Source organism: Lagenorhynchus albirostris, chromosome 2 (genome assembly GCF_949774975.1).
Source record: "Lagenorhynchus albirostris chromosome 2, mLagAlb1.1, whole genome shotgun sequence".
Lineage (NCBI taxonomy): Eukaryota > Metazoa > Chordata > Mammalia > Artiodactyla > Delphinidae > Lagenorhynchus > Lagenorhynchus albirostris.
Window position 1 is genome coordinate 80,274,182 of NC_083096.1, and position 15,649 is coordinate 80,289,830.

The following is a 15,649-nucleotide window of genomic DNA, read 5'->3' on the forward strand; positions in this document are numbered from 1 at the left end:
TAACAGAGTACCTGAGCTCACAGTCCAGGAATTACTGGAAGGAAAAAGTGATGGATCATAAGAGTAAGGGAGGTAAGTCAGTACAAATGAAAAGCTGAGATTTCACTGTAGGGAAAAGAGGAAAAAAGGATTAATGCTTTGGAAAGAGAAATAAAAGTAGATTTCTGGGCAGTGTGAAGCTGAGAGTTGTTCAATCCTGTCAGGTTCTGAAGGCATCTCCAGATCCAGCTTTCAAAGAAAACTGGGACAGTGACAATGGAACAGCTAAAAATAGGTCATAATTATAGCAAAGAAAGCCACAGCCAGCATAAACCTGGCCATTGTTATTGTTGAAGTTGTGGAATTGTTGCTTTCAGTTACTCTTGTCATTAGCGGCTTCCTGATACGATCTTCTGTGGTGAGGATAGCTTTTCGAGCTCCATCCCACTTTCCAGGGCCCTGTAGCCGATACTGGATTGGAGTACAGGGTCCCCAAAATAACTGTAATGCCAATTTGGGGTCAGTGAAGGCCAGGGACAGCAGATTGGGCCTGACGCCCACCAGGTCAGCAAGCTCGTCCATGGTATCTATATAGTCTCCCTGAATGGTATGGCGTTGGCTGTCCACGTACCTGAAGCAGAGAAGACAGAAGCCATGCCTATTAACAATTCAGTCACTCCATCAATTAATCAATGCTTCCTATCTGCTCTTGGCTCAATATTGAGCTAGGAGCTGCAGAAAATAGTGAAGAAAGACACTGTCCTATCCTTAACGGCCTTATAGTCCACTGGACTCGATAAGATAGATACACATGAAAGAGAGAAGAATGTAAGACTTTTGGTAAATCATGTGGTATTAGACTCCTAAATAGAAATGTAGAAGAGGGTAGTTAAAATCGAGCTATGATAAGTCCTTGAAGGATGTGGAAGAAATAGATAAGCTGAGAACAAAGAGGAAAGAATTACAAGTCAATATATATAATGTAGATTATATATTGTAGAAGTTTGGCAGTGAAAGGAAGGAGGAAAATAGGAGAGCACCTAGAAGGGGTATCAGGGTTAAATAAAAAAGTACTTTCTCCTCCTTGCAGGAGAGTTATGCTGGTATAATCAATTGAAGAAAACCACGTCTTTGGGCGTGGGATGATTGTGCCTCTGACTTCCACAAAAATTTAGGAACTTCATCAACATCAACTTTGTTCAAATAAAGATCACCAAGTGAATAAGCACAAGTTCTGAAATTCAGATTGCTGAATGTGTCCACCCAAGCACTAAAATACGGGCTGATGGTACCACCTTCCCAGATCCTATAGATTACTCATACCAAAAGCCACTGTGACCTGAGTATGCTGTCACATGACAGCCAGCAAAGTGGCCTCTGCAGATTTGTAAATCTACCTACTGATTTGTAATTTAACCATATCTACCTCTCATTAATTCATCACTGCCTTCCTTTCTCTGGCAGCTCTAACAGCCCTTCAAGTAATCCTTGCCAAAATAATATGCCTGGTTTTCTCTCCATGTCCTTTTTCCTACTTGACTTTTCTTTTAGGCCCTAAACATAGAATTTTCTTAAGCTTTTCTCTCCTTTCCCATCCATATTCAAACCACTTGGTGGTATTTCTCTATTCTATTGTCACAAACTATTATTTCCTTTTCCTTCAAAATATACTCTAAATCCTTAAACAGACATGAGGACAATAAATACAATACAACATTGCTCTTATTAAGAAAGAAGTGGGAAAAAATAACCACCTATCTTCCTAGGAGAATTCTTACCTTTTGGCCATATCCTCTCGAACCTTAGCTATTTCTTTTATCATTTCATTTTGTGAGGGCAATGTCTTTATCCCTAAAGAGAAAAATCAAATTTTTAAGTGTAAAATTAAAATTACCTCAGTATGAACACTAATCCTATTAACAATTACATGCTATGGAAAATTCAAAGGAATACAGGCTAGTTGTCTGTACCAAGGAGGTTACACCTTCACTTGATCACCTTACCCTGCCACCACCAGAATATAATCATATTAATCTCAGTAGTTTACTCTTTTCTACTTTGTCTTTGGAAGATATTTCTTCTAATCTGCTTTCCAACCAATACCTGCCTCCTCCCTAACATAGTCTTTCAATTGGGAAATGAAATCTGGACATGAGGAAATGATAAATGGCCTTAAAAGTATATGGAAAATGAGGTACAAAGTAAAAGGGCGGGAGGAATATGGGAAACACACCTGTACTTGTACTCTTATTAACAAAGAGGCTTTATACCACAGGGAGAAGGAGGTAAAAGTAAACTCTCAGTCCTGTTGTATGCCTACAGTTCCATGGAAGATAAGCCTTACCTTCTAAATTTTTTAATTTACTGAGAGTGAGGGGTAAGGTCAAGGGCAACTCATAATACCCAATCTTAACAGATAAATTTAAGCACCAATGAACAGTTCCAGTAGCAGGAATTTAACACCAAGGACATGGCTAGACAAAGGTAGAATAGTATTTAGGTTGACATAGACAACTCTCAATTTAAATGATTAGCTTTATGCCCGGATTTACAGGCACTATGCCATGTAGAAAACTTTAGCCGCACCCAACTCTAAAGTGTTACTCCACAAAATTCTGGAACGTGTAATTTTAGAATGGGAATATATCTTACCTAATACAGTCCGCTCTACAAGTACTCTCAAGTGGTTATCTCATTCCTCCTTAAATATCTCTGGTGATGGGGATCTCATCACCTGAGGAGATGATTTAATTGTTTGGCTGCTCTACTTGCTGGAACATTATTCTTTTCATTGACCCCAGAACCTGGCTCCATGCAACTGGCACCAGTGGACTTAGCTCTGCCTTCTAGGGCCAAGGAGTCTAGTGTTAACAAATGACAGCGTTTGAACCATTTGAGAACAACTGTCATAACTTCTTTAAGTCTTTTCATTATCAGCCTTAAAGCCTTAACAGTCCCCCATATAACAGGTTTCACATTTTCTGCCACATTGGTTACCCTTCTCTAGGCACACTCTAGTAACTGTCCTGGTGTGTCCCTCTTAAAACATGAGACTCAAATTCAACACTCAAGAAATAGCCTTTTGTGTTTTGCCATGTGTTCTTTTCATTTTAGCCTTGGGAATTATTACGTATGTTCATAAGTCAATGAGGAATCACTGAAATGCTTCATTTGAAGTTAATCACAGGTCTTAAGACGCTCATGAAACACAGTTTGAGAGTTGATTTCCAAATTATTTCTCATAGAACCACCGTAATTTTTACTTCTCTTAAGTAGAAACATTATGGAGGAGGAGGTCATTTCTTGCCTGTGACACAGCCAATTCATCCAAAAAACAAAACAAAACAAAAACCCAACCAAAGAAAAAATCACTATAAATTAGATAGGTAAATAGATAGGAATATATAAAGATGTGTACTGTATCCGGTGGTGCAGTTCTTAATTCATTGATACTGTTGTTGCAGTGTTTCCTCGTTCAGGAACATGTCATTTTTACCATATGTATCTCCCTCCTTCCTATCTTGCTCCTCCTCTTATATTACCAGTTTACATCAATGGCCACAGCCCTGAGCAGATTCTTTTTCTCGCTTTCATCTCCAACATACATTCCATCCAAATCTTTTCAAATTCACCAATGAAATTTCATTCAAATTTGTCTCCTTGTATTCCTTTACCTTAGTTTAAAGCCCTCATTACGCCTTTCTTGGACTTTTGTCACAGGCTCGCAACTGACCTATTTCCCATTTCATTTCCCTCTAACACATCTTCTGAATTACAAATCTGATTTGACTCTGCCTCTGCCAGTTAATCCTTCAATTGTTCTCTATTGCCTGCATTGAATGTAAACTTCTTGCATGGCACCTAAGGATTTTTCTTGGTTTTGCCTCTATAAATATCTCCAGCTTCATTTTCTTTAATTCCTATAATACTTTATTCTCCAGAATTCTGAACTCCTTATAGTTCTCAGGACTTGGTTTATTTTGTCATTTTCTCTAACTTTGCATAAATATTACTAATTATTCTCTTCTCTGGTCAAGATGGCCTTGTCCTTTTAGTAAACTCTAACTTTCCTTTACAGTGTGTTTGCACTTGTAGGGAGAATTGGGTACTTATTCTTTCCTGCTCCCATAGCCAGCTCCTCTACATTGTTATTGGACCCTTGTTTAGGATATAGTAAATACCTGCTGGATGAATGAACACATTAAATGTCTGTTTACTTGTCTGTCTTCCTTGCTTGACTCTGAGTTCCGTAAAGATAGGAATTTTCTGTTTGGTAATATTTGTATCTCCAGCACCTAGCAGAGGGTCTGGCATACACTAAGAGGCCAGTAAATGTTAGCTGACAAATGTTGTTGAAGAACAGTGTGGAACTGAAGTTCAGAGATTTCCTAAAGTGTTCCAAGACAAGGTTCAAACGGGGTGACCCTGAATTTTAACTCTGTGGAACTAAGTCTTTCAGTCGGCTCTGAGACCTAAGTCAGATTGTATTTATGTAGTCCTGACTAGTCCCTGCACTTTAAATGTAAAGACTATGTTACAAGAGAAAGGAGGTGTGGCTGCCATTCTGCTCTTTCAGTCCAGTCCAGCCTTTTACCATGACTGGAAATTGAGAAGGTAGTTCATAAGCTGAGATCCTCAGGTAAGAATTTTCTACTGTAGAGGTTAGAAAACCTCCAAAACTAAACTTGCATTCACTGAAGAGAGATGTATTAGCTACCTCCCATGTGCTAGGCACTGGTCTAGACTTGGAAGACAAAGGCAAATAAACATGATTCTTTTATTTCAAGAGCTTTCAATATACTACAAAGAGAGGGAGGAAATAAACAGGCTTTTTCCACACAAATAACGAGTGAAGGGGAGGCATACCAGGCAGAGAGAGCAACAGAAGCAAAGACATAAGGTACAAGAGTACCTGCTGTGTTTGCTGCATAGTGGGTAAGTCATTCAGTGCATCTAGAAGACTGTAGGATGGATGGTAAAAACCTGCAAAAGATGGGCCTGAGAAAGCAGCCTGTATCCAATTTGTGGAGGAACGTGAATGCCATGCTATGACATAATGCTTCCTTGTGATCCAGAGAATTGGTATCATTTCATATGGTTTGCAAGGGAAGAAAGTTACTAAATGAAAGTGGAACACTTGCAAGGGCTCTTGAGAGGGCTACAAATGAGACAAAAGAAAACTAGATTTCTGTCAAGGTAAGCAAGTGGGTTCAGTGTTCTATAAAAGTGTGGAATATTTTCTTGACAAGAGAATAGTAATTCTAGAGGACAAAGGAGGAAGGGAAATGTGGCTTGGTGGGTAAAGGACAGGCCAGGGAAGAGGACAGGCTGAGTTGGGCAGGTTTGAAAGAATGGGAGAAACTAGCTGATTCTAAAGTCTTAAAATTGGTACAGTGAAAGCAGAATTCAGTGATGAGAAAGCAAGGATTTGGTAAGCAGAGAGTAGAACAAAAAACTCAGGGTTCCTTTTGGAAACTTGATAAAGTTATAGGGATTCTCTGATGATTCCTTCCTTCCAAGTGTTAGAAGAAAGCTAGAGGGATTAGCACTAAGATTTGCTAGCAGAGGAAACTGGGCTTTTTGTGCATTTCCCCTAATCCCATAGCCATAATGCGTAATCTTCCAAATAACTCATTTTCCCTAGTCCTCTCAATGGTTCACTTGGTCCTGGAAAAGAGTCTCAGTTGTTCAAAGTATACAAGATGCTGTGGCCTATTTTAATGCAACTTTTTCCTCTTACTTAATTGACCCAGTTAAAAGATTCACTTTATATGACTGGAATTAAGCCAACTTAACGGGTTACTTGCATTGGATTGCTGGTCCAGTGCTCAAGGAGTACATGATCTACTGGATAGAATTAAAAGGAATTAAGAAATGAAAGAACTTTGGGACTTCCCTGGCAGTCCAGTGGTTAAGACTCCATGCTTCCGCTGCAGGGGGCGTGGGTTCGATCCCTACTTGGGGAACTATGATTCCCACATGCCCCAGGGCACAGTCAAAAAATTAAAAAAAAAAAAAAGAAATGAAAGAACTTTGGGGATATTTGGAAAAGTTTTTTATCTATCAACTCTAACATCATTGCTTCTTTTTTCTCTGCTACCATGAGGATCTTCACTAGGGAAGAAGAATCTGTAATTTCAATAAGAACTCTCTAAAAACATATTTATTTATTTACTTGGCTGTGCCAGGTCTTAGATGTGCTACGCAGGATCCTCTTTGCAGCATGCTGGATCTTTAGTTGTGGCATGTGGGATCTAGTTCCCTGACCAGGGATCAAACCCAGGCCCCCTGCATTGGGGATGTGGAGTCTTAGCCACTGGACCACCAGGGAAGTCCCTCAACAAGAACTTTGAATAGTTTTAATTAAACATTAGTAATTGTACAAAGAACTTTTTTGTTAGAAGGAACCTTAAAAGTCATTTGATTTCTCCCTATTCTGAGGCTTGAATCTACTCCATACTGGCCTGACCAAAGTTTATTTTTAATGTTAAGCTAATATTGTGCAAACCCTCAAAATTTCACTCCTTGGTTCTGGTTCAACGCTTTGAAGTGATACTAAGCAAATATATAAAACCTTCTGCCATGGGGAATCTCTGCAGGTATCTGAACCATATCTCCCCAAAATCTTATCCTCCCCAGGCCAAACCTCTCCAGCTCCTTTAGCTGTACTTCAAATGGCACATTTTCAAACCCCTTAACCACTCTTGTCTCTCTCCTTTTAATGTACTCCAGATTCACTTTTAAAATATCTTTGGGTGTGGTCTGACCAGTTCAAGGAAGAACAGTTGTAAATTCCAGGACATTATGTTTTTTTAATAATGCCAGATATAGTTAAGTCTTTTGGAAGCCACATCATTCTGCTGATTCATATTGAGCCTACTATCCCAAACCCCAAAGTTTTTTCTCATGTTTTCCTAGCCAAAACTTTCTGAAAGAGGGAATATAAAGGGGGGAAAGTAAGACTTTGAGTGGCTGAATCTTCTTCATTCTGGACTAGTCTTTAACCAGCTCTTAATTTTTGTCTAAAATGAAATCACAGCACTTCTATATGTGACTCTCTCTAACTATAATGAAAGAAGATTAAATTCTTTTGCTTCACAAATATGTATCAGTTGTCTGAAATCTAGATGAGTGGATTTTAATCTGGAGTGCATGTGTGAATCACCCGGGGAACATTTTCTCAGCAATCTTATGTCAGTCCCACACCAGACTTATTAAATAAACACCATCAGGAAAAACATGTCTGTTTTGGAGAAACTTCCTAGGAGATTCTGCTATATGTCCATGATTATAAGTTACTACTTTATATTCCCTCAAAAATTAATTTTTGAGCACTAATTTTGTACCAGGCACTGTTACAATCATACATGCTGTCTCAGCTATTTATAAGCAAGAACATAAACATAATTAAACAAACCACTAAGTAATTCGGTAGTCATCTTGAATGGTCACTTACCTTTAAATACTTGAGTGACCCAGCGTCCTTGGAGCTCTGAAATGGGCATAATGGCACCCAAGGGCTGGATCAAGCCTATGATTGCAAGAGTTGGCTTTTCTAGGTTAGGAGGGAAGACCTTTTTATACAGAGATATCTTGTTTTTGACTACTTTGACAGAATCTTCAACAAAAGGAAAGGCAAAGCTATAGCCTGTAGCAAAGATAACAGCATCAATGTCATCCTCCCTGGAGCCATCCTCAAATATGGCCGCTGTCTCTGTGAATTCCTTCACGTTTGATTTCACCTTCACCAAGCCAGAAATTATACAGTTTGGCAGATCATCATTTATGGTTGGTTGCTGACTCAGAACTCTGTGAAAGATGATAAAGAAGGAAAAACGAGAGAGATCATGAGAGAGAGAGATCATTACCATGTAAGTAAAATTCTATTTTGATTGAGGTGGTTAATCAATATGCCAATAGTCTCCCTTTATTCATGAAATTTGGGAAAGGTCTAATGTATACCAGCTTGATAAAGGTAAGGATCTCAGAGTAAAAGTTGGACCCTGGGGCTTCCCTGGTGGCGCAGTGGTTGAGAGTCCACCTGCCGATGCAGGGCACACGGGTTCGTGGCCCGGTCTGGGAAGATCCCACATGCTGCGGAGTGGCTGGGCCCGTGAGCCATGGCCGCTGGGCCTGCATGTCCAGAGCCTGTGCTCTGCAACGGGAAAGGCCATGACAGTGAGAGGCCCGCGTACCGCAGGAAAAAAAAAAAAAAAGTTTGACCCTGAATGGCATTGAAAGAGAAGCTGTTGGAGAAGTGAGGGAAGGATTGTTTTATTTGAAGAGTACGTGCATGGTTTCTCAAGGTCTAATAATGCTCTCAGTGATATGATAAGGCCACAGTCTAGTAGCTTCTATCCATATATCAAGAAATCTGCGGAACTGGACTATCAACATTCTGTTGAGTCTCTTTTCCGCTTCAAAGGCCCAAGAGCCAGGCTTGGACCATCATTTTCCAAAAGGTATAATAAATTACATGTGTATAGTGACTTACAGTTATAAACTGTTTTTACGTACATTAACGTATTTGAATCTCATGCAAACCCAATGAAGGAGGCAGGACAGTTGTCATTATCCAGGTCCTATAGAGGAGGAAACTGAGGCCTAAAGAAGTTAACTGGCTTGCCCAAGGTCACACAGCCTAGGATTTTAGGATTTATATCAAATGTTTTTTTATGAACTCCCTTGAGATACTCTAGGCATGGTAAGTAGTGTTTCCTTGAAATAACATAGGATAAGGTGCAGAACCTTTCTAAAAGCAGTGTGAATCCTTGGATCCTGTGTTAACAGCTCTGAGAATCCTCAGCCCATCATGTTCAGACAGAGCTGGCCTCTTCTTAGGAACAAGGTATGTTTAAACAGTATTACTGGTTTGCTGCATTTAGTAATTCTTTGACGCAAACCTTTAGGTACAGATTCTGTTCTCATTCCAACCTCATCATTTCATCTTTCTCTCCAAACTTACTCCTGTTCACTAACAGTACCACCATCCACATTTTGTGGCCCAAGCCACAAAACTGTGAGTCTTACATCTGGTCACCAAGGCCACGCTTTCTCCTCTTAACACCCCCAGAATAGTTTTACTTGTGCTGTTTCACCTGGGCCATTACAGCTGTCTCTAGTGCCTCCTGCTCCATCCCCTTTCAGTCTATCTTCTACATCATTTTTGGAGTGATTGTTCCAAAATGTATTTATTATTGTGTCACTCACCTGCTTAAAATCTTGCAGTGGCTGTGGGCTGTCTTCATTCTAAACTTTTTATTTAGCAGAGCATACAAACATTTTCATATATCTGCCCAGTGAACCAGGAGATGTACTCAGTCACTCTTCCATCTTTGCCTGTAGTGCAGCCAAACCAAACTATGTGCAGGTCTTAGAGCATAATGTATTTTTTGCTATTCCAAGACCTTGTATTTATAATTAGAATGCTACTTCCTTACCCTATTTGTTTGACTCTCTTCTATTATTCCATATAACCTCAATATATTTTGTGATCACCAAAGTTATGGATGCTACAGTTTCCATAATTGGGCGAAATAAATTCCTGAAAGGTTGTTGGCAGGCACAGTCTCAAAATATCACCCCACTGATTAATTTCAAAGGAAAAAATATCTTTACAGTAAAGAAACCTAGTAGATACCACCTAATCCAAGTGATCGAATTTTACGTCATTAATATGCAATAAGCTGCTATCATACAGCTCCTGATGTGATCCACCAAGAAGGCACAACATAACCTATGAGAATTCACACCAAAACTGTTTAACCTAAATATAATAGAGGAAGAACTGCTATGAAAGTCCAAATTTAGAGACTTTCTGCAAAACAAATGGCTTCAATTCTTTAAAAAAATCCATGTCAAAAAAAGAGAGATTTATTTCAGACTGAGAAATTAAAGAAATATGACAACTAAATGCAATGATGTAATACCCGACAGGATCTTGGAGTTAAAAATAAAAAAGCTACAGGTAATTCCCTGGCAGCCCAATGGTTAGGATTCTGCACTTTAAGCCACATGGCACGGCTAAAAATTTTAAAAAGCTACAATATTACTGAAACAATTTGGGAAATTTGAATATGCAATATATTAGGTAATGGTATTTTTATCAATGTTAAATTTACTAAGTGTGATAATTATGTTTATGTAGAAGAATGCCCTTTATCTTAGGCAATATATGCTAAAGAATGTAGGGTAAAATGTCTTACTGACTGCAGCTTACTCTCGAATGGTTCAGAAAAAAAAATGTATGAATACATGTATGTATATATGGATGCCATATATGTATGGATCTATCTATCTCCAGAGAGAGGGAGAGAGAGAAAGCAAATATAGTAAACTGTGAATAATAGGTGAATCTAAGTGAAGGGTATATGGGTGCTTATTGTACTTACTATTTTATAGCAAGTAAACCTAAACATTGGACTCCCTGTTGGCGCAGTGGTTAAGAATCCACCTGCCAATACAGGGGACACAGGTTCGAGTCCAGGTCCGGGAAGATCCCATATGCTGCAGAGCAACTAAGCACATGGACCACAACTACTGGGCCTGCGCTCTGGAGCCCGTGAGCCAAAACTGCTGAGACTGCATGCCACAACTACTGAAGCCTGAGCACCTAGAGCCCATGCTCTGCAACAAGAGAAGCCACCACGATAAGCCCAAGTACCATAACAAAGAGTAGCACCTGTTCACCACAGGTAGAGAAAGCCCACGTGCAGCAACAAAGACCCAATGCAGCCAAAAATAAATAAATAAATTTATGAAAAATAAAATAAAAGTCGGAAGGGAAAACAGCATTTAAAATCAGCCTTTGGAAATGCTATCACAGTCTACCTTGTATGCTGTGTGAGGACTTCTATCCTTCATACTCTCATAGGACTCCATGCATTTCTTTATCATATTCTATTGTCTGTCTTCTTCGTAGAGTATTAAAGGAAATATCCATTTCTCCAGTCTGTCATTTGTTACTTGTGTGATCTTGGGCAAATTAGGTTCTCTAAGTGTCAATTTTTATATTTGCAAAATGGAGATCAAAATAGTACCAACCTATAGGGCTGCTGTGAGGATTAAATGAGATAATGCGCGTAACTCATTTAGCACTGTGCTTGTCTTATATTAAGTCCTCAAAAAGGTAGGGTGTTATTATTACTATTAGTATTACTATTAGGTCTTTAGTCTCAGTATTCTCATGCCAGTATAATGCTTGGCTCATAACAGATGCTCAGTTTGTTGGATGAATGAATGAAAGATGCCCTGCCCTCTATTACCATTTTGTTGTTGCTGTTGGGCATCATGTAAAAAGAACTGGTACCTCAGGGAATGATAAAAATGGTTAATGCCAAGGAGAATTACAGCCTGAAAATTATAGACCAGTAGATCTTGGACTTCTGTGGGGGAAAGGTAGAAATCTAATCTCAGATTCTGTGGACTTGCTTAATGTAAACATAGAGGTAACCCTACTATTAGCCTATGGGAACAGTCCTTATTCTTTGCCTTGGCTGTTACTGCCCACCTCCCAGCCTGGGAACATACCTGTGTTTAGGCTTCAGGCCAAACAGTTCATGATCAAACCTTTGGTTCATCTTTTTTTCCAAAAATATATTTGCTAATGATTGACCACAAATCTTCCTCATAAAATATTGAAATCGAGAAGTCAACAACACATCAAAAGGATATCCATAATCTCCGACACGATTGAAGATCCAAGCCCCTCTTCTGGTGCTGAGAAAAACCTGAGGCATGGGAAAAAAAAATGTTTGTTTTTGCCGTTCTCTGACTCATTTCTCTGAAGGAATGGGAACCCAGTTTCTTCAAGATGAAGTTCAGACTCATTAGTCTGGCTTTTCATTCCCTGGTAATATATATATTTTTAAATTTCCTGCCATTTTCTTTTCAAACACTAAGCTTACAATTAAATTGGGGTAGTCACTGACCAAGACTATGTCTTGCTCTGAACTACCAGTGCATTTCTGTTTAATGTCATTATGCCTCCCTGAAAAGCTTAATTCTCCAAAGCCTATTCATTTTTCAGATCCAGATCAAGTCTCCCTCCTCCATGAAGATACCACTGACTGTTCTGGCTGATAATTTTCTCTCCATCTTCTGAACTTCTCTAGCACTTGTCCCCTGTCCAACTCATTTAAAATCATGGAACAGTAAAGCTGAAAGCAACTGGACATCATTAATCCAAAACCTTCAGTCTTTATTTTGCCTTTGACATTGTTTACATTATTACAAAAAACTTACTTATATTGACATGTAACATTATATATTCTTATTTTATATCTTTCCAAATATGTTTTCTCCAAGGTGGGAGGTAGAGCATATACATCCTTTAGTCCCCTACCTATCATCAGCATCACTTCCTTTTATTGAGAATTGTAACCTGTAAATTGCTGTACTAGGTCCTTTATCTATTTTTTTATTTAATCAATACAACAACCTCTTGAGGTAGGTATTGTTATGTCCTTTATATGGGTGAGAAGAATGGAGAGGATGAATAACTTGCCTGAGGTCATATAACACTAAGTGGTAAAGCTGAATTTCCGCCCTAAGTCTGACTCCAAAGCCTGTGCTTAAGTAATGTTTCATCGATTATTTAAGGGAAATACTGAAGATTGCCAGTAGCACAAAGGGAGCTGGTCCGTCTTTCTGTTATCTGCTGGCTAAAGTCCACATTCAGAGCTGATAAAAAGTTTGGTATTCAACTACCTGGCAAAAGCATCACTTTATATTATAAAACTCTCTGGAGATAGTTTCCCGGGTTGTAAGCTATATAAGTACATTGTTTTATGGTGTTTTGTCTAACATTTCATGTTAAACGGTGACCTGTCTATAGAGGGCTAATTATGTACTTCATACATATATTCTCACCGATGGTGACCATAACCGCTATCATAAATAAGCACTTTTACGTGTCATCGTTGAAAGAGCCTGTGTGGTCTTAGAAATCAAATGATTTTATGTGCAGTCTAGATAACTTTTTAAATATAGGTTATGAGTAATGTAAATGCTCAGAGTTTCAGTTAAAAAGTTCTCTATGTATAAAATAGTGACAAAAATACATACGTCACAAAGCTTTCTCAGACACAACCACCTTACCTACACCGGCTCTTGCTGCCTTGTTCTTTGGCAATTTACAATTCCTCAGTGCTTGTAAGGCCCAGCTCCTCTACAGCTGACCATTTAACAAGCCAATGGTATTAAAGAAAGCTCATGCCTTCGGTCCCCACCACATACCTGGTACATTCTTTTATCATAGCACCCACACACATTTTTACCCTTTATTGTTTATATACCTATTTCCTAATAAATGCTTGTTGAATTAATTCATGGAGTAATATATGAAATCAGTTTTGTGGGGATAGATGAGGATAGACCTGGGAAGTGTTACTGAATGGAGTTTGTGGGTAAAGTTCATTTAACAAAGTTGTGGCATTAAACTTCTATTTTTAAAAATAATTTAAAAACAATTTGTGGAGAAGCACAGCTTAGTTAAAGTTACTGAAGAACAACCAGGCATTTACCTATTGCCAACAAAATTATGATTCAATAAAGACATGCATAACAAAATATATTAGTGATGTCTGTTTCTAGGAATTTATAATGAAGATACTTTTTTCCCAGTTCAAAAGTTATGATACAGGGCTTCCCTGGTGGCCCAGTGTTTAAGAATCCGCCTGCCAACGTAGGGGACACGGGTTCGAGCCCTAGTCCAGGAATATTCCACATGCCACGGAGCAACTAAGCCCATGGGCCACAACTACTGAGCCCACGTGCCGCAACTACTGAAGCCCATGTGGCTAGAGCCCGTGCTCTGCAACAAGAGAAGACACCGAAATGAGAAGCCTGCACACTGCAACGAAGAGTAGCCCCCGCTCACCACAACTAGAGAGAAAGCCCGTGTGCAGCAACAAAGACCCAACACAGCCAAAATAAATAAATAAATAAATAAATACTAAAATAAATAAATTTATTTTTTTAAAAAAGCTATGATACAAAAAACAAATTAGGAAACCAAACAACCTCAAGGACATAGAAATTCCTTTAGAGTAAATGTTATTCTGTGTTACCTAATTGTATGCAAAGGCTGGGGAGAGCTGCTTGCCTGTGCTACAATGTGGATGCTTTTCATACTGATATCTGTGTTGTCTTTAGAAGGATTAGACTGCTTCTGTTTTCCATTTGGGGAGTGAAGAAGAATGAAGAGGAAAATTCCCCAAACATCCTATGAGTTAAAAGATTTCAATGACTGAGTACACTTTCCCTCAGATAAGAGCATAGCACTTCTGCTGGCCAACAGGTGATCCACACTCTGAATGCTGCATTCTAACAAGCTCTCCCAGCAATCACTTGGTCTTCTTAAAAGCCAGAGGCACACTCTGAAGAGACAGCTGAGTGAGATTATGAGCACAGTTTGTGATCATGACCAAATTCCTTAGTGTGAGGCCAAGTGAATGATGGGAATCTAACTTGTAACCTTGTCTCCATCACATCATCAGTCATAATGTTGCCAACTGAGGCAGTGAAACCAAGCCCTGCATTTGCCATTGGCACTGATGGGCTGTGTGCAGGTATCCATACACTCTGCTGGGTCCACCTGCAGCTTCCTTGGTGAAGAAAAGTAAATAATTTACTAATTCAAACCTGCTTGGCTGTGTGGCTAACTTCCACAGCCAGATCGCTTCCAGAATTCCCAATGCCAATTATAATGACTCTCTTTCCAGTGAAACTCTCTGGATTCTTATAATCTCGACTATGGAAGTACTGTCCTTTGAACTTCTCAATTCCTGCAAGAGAAGGGAAAATTATTACTGGGTGATGGTTTATCTGATATCATTTGTTAAATCATTCATTTTTTTTTGCAGTGTGTAGAGTTTATGCATATATTCTCTGTATGTTCTCCTTTTACTCAGGTGCACTGTTGCCTTTCTGAATATTTTTGCCTGTTTTCTTTTCCCATCACCTCAGAGTGGAACCTTGTGATTTCCTTTTCATAAGTAGTCTGCTTAACTCAGGATCTGTTAGCATTTTAGACCCGTGGGCTCAGAAATCCAAACTGCTTCAGAAAACCTCCATTCTCTTTTGTCTTTTCACCCTCTTTATTTTTTTTAATTGAAGTGTAGTTGACTTATAATATTATATCAGTTTCTGATGTACAACATAGTAACTTGATATTTATATAGATTATGCAATATACAAAGTTATTATGATATTACAGTCTTTTGATTATATTCCTTGTGCTGTATATTACAACCCTGTGACTTTTATTTTATAACTGGTAGCTTCTATCTCTTAATCCCCTTCACCTATTTTGCCCATCCCTCACCCCCTCTTTTCATCATCTGTAAATACCTACTTCCATTCTAATTGGAGTATATATGTTCTTATATACACTAAACTATACATAGAGTGCTTTTTTCCTCTCAGAATGAAAATCCAGGCCAAACACTGTAATTAAACTCTTTCTTTAAGCTTTATTTTCTTCCTTAGAAACTCAAATTTCTGTTTATTTCCTCGATTGCTAAAAAAGCCCTCATTCAGGTTAAAGAAGATGTGGTAAATATATACAATAGAATATTACTCAGCCATAAAAAAGAATGAAATAATGTCATTTGCAGCAACATGGATGGACCTAGAGATTGTCATACTGAGTGAAGTAAGTCAGAGAAAG

The 15,649-nt window shown here is 38.7% G+C and overlaps 1 protein-coding gene across 2 annotated transcripts in view; it reads right to left on the reverse strand.

Annotated features, from left to right (window-relative positions):
• Positions 1–264: 264 nt before the first annotated feature.
• LOC132514455 (flavin-containing monooxygenase 5-like) overlaps positions 265–15,649 on the reverse strand; it is a 63,513-nt gene continuing 48,128 nt past the window's right edge. The window contains exons 8-12 of one of the 2 annotated variants that reach the window (XM_060139155.1): positions 14,623–14,765; positions 11,509–11,708; positions 7,436–7,788; positions 1,758–1,830; positions 265–610 (exon numbers count right to left, since the gene is read on the reverse strand). In XM_060139155.1, coding sequence (XP_059995138.1) covers positions 265–610; positions 1,758–1,830; positions 7,436–7,788; positions 11,509–11,708; positions 14,623–14,765 — 1,115 coding nt within the window. Of the gene's footprint in view, positions 611–1,757; positions 1,831–6,855; positions 6,908–7,435; positions 7,789–11,508; positions 11,709–14,622; positions 14,766–15,649 lie in introns of those variants that run through there. The other variant, XM_060139157.1, reaches the window with a different exon arrangement.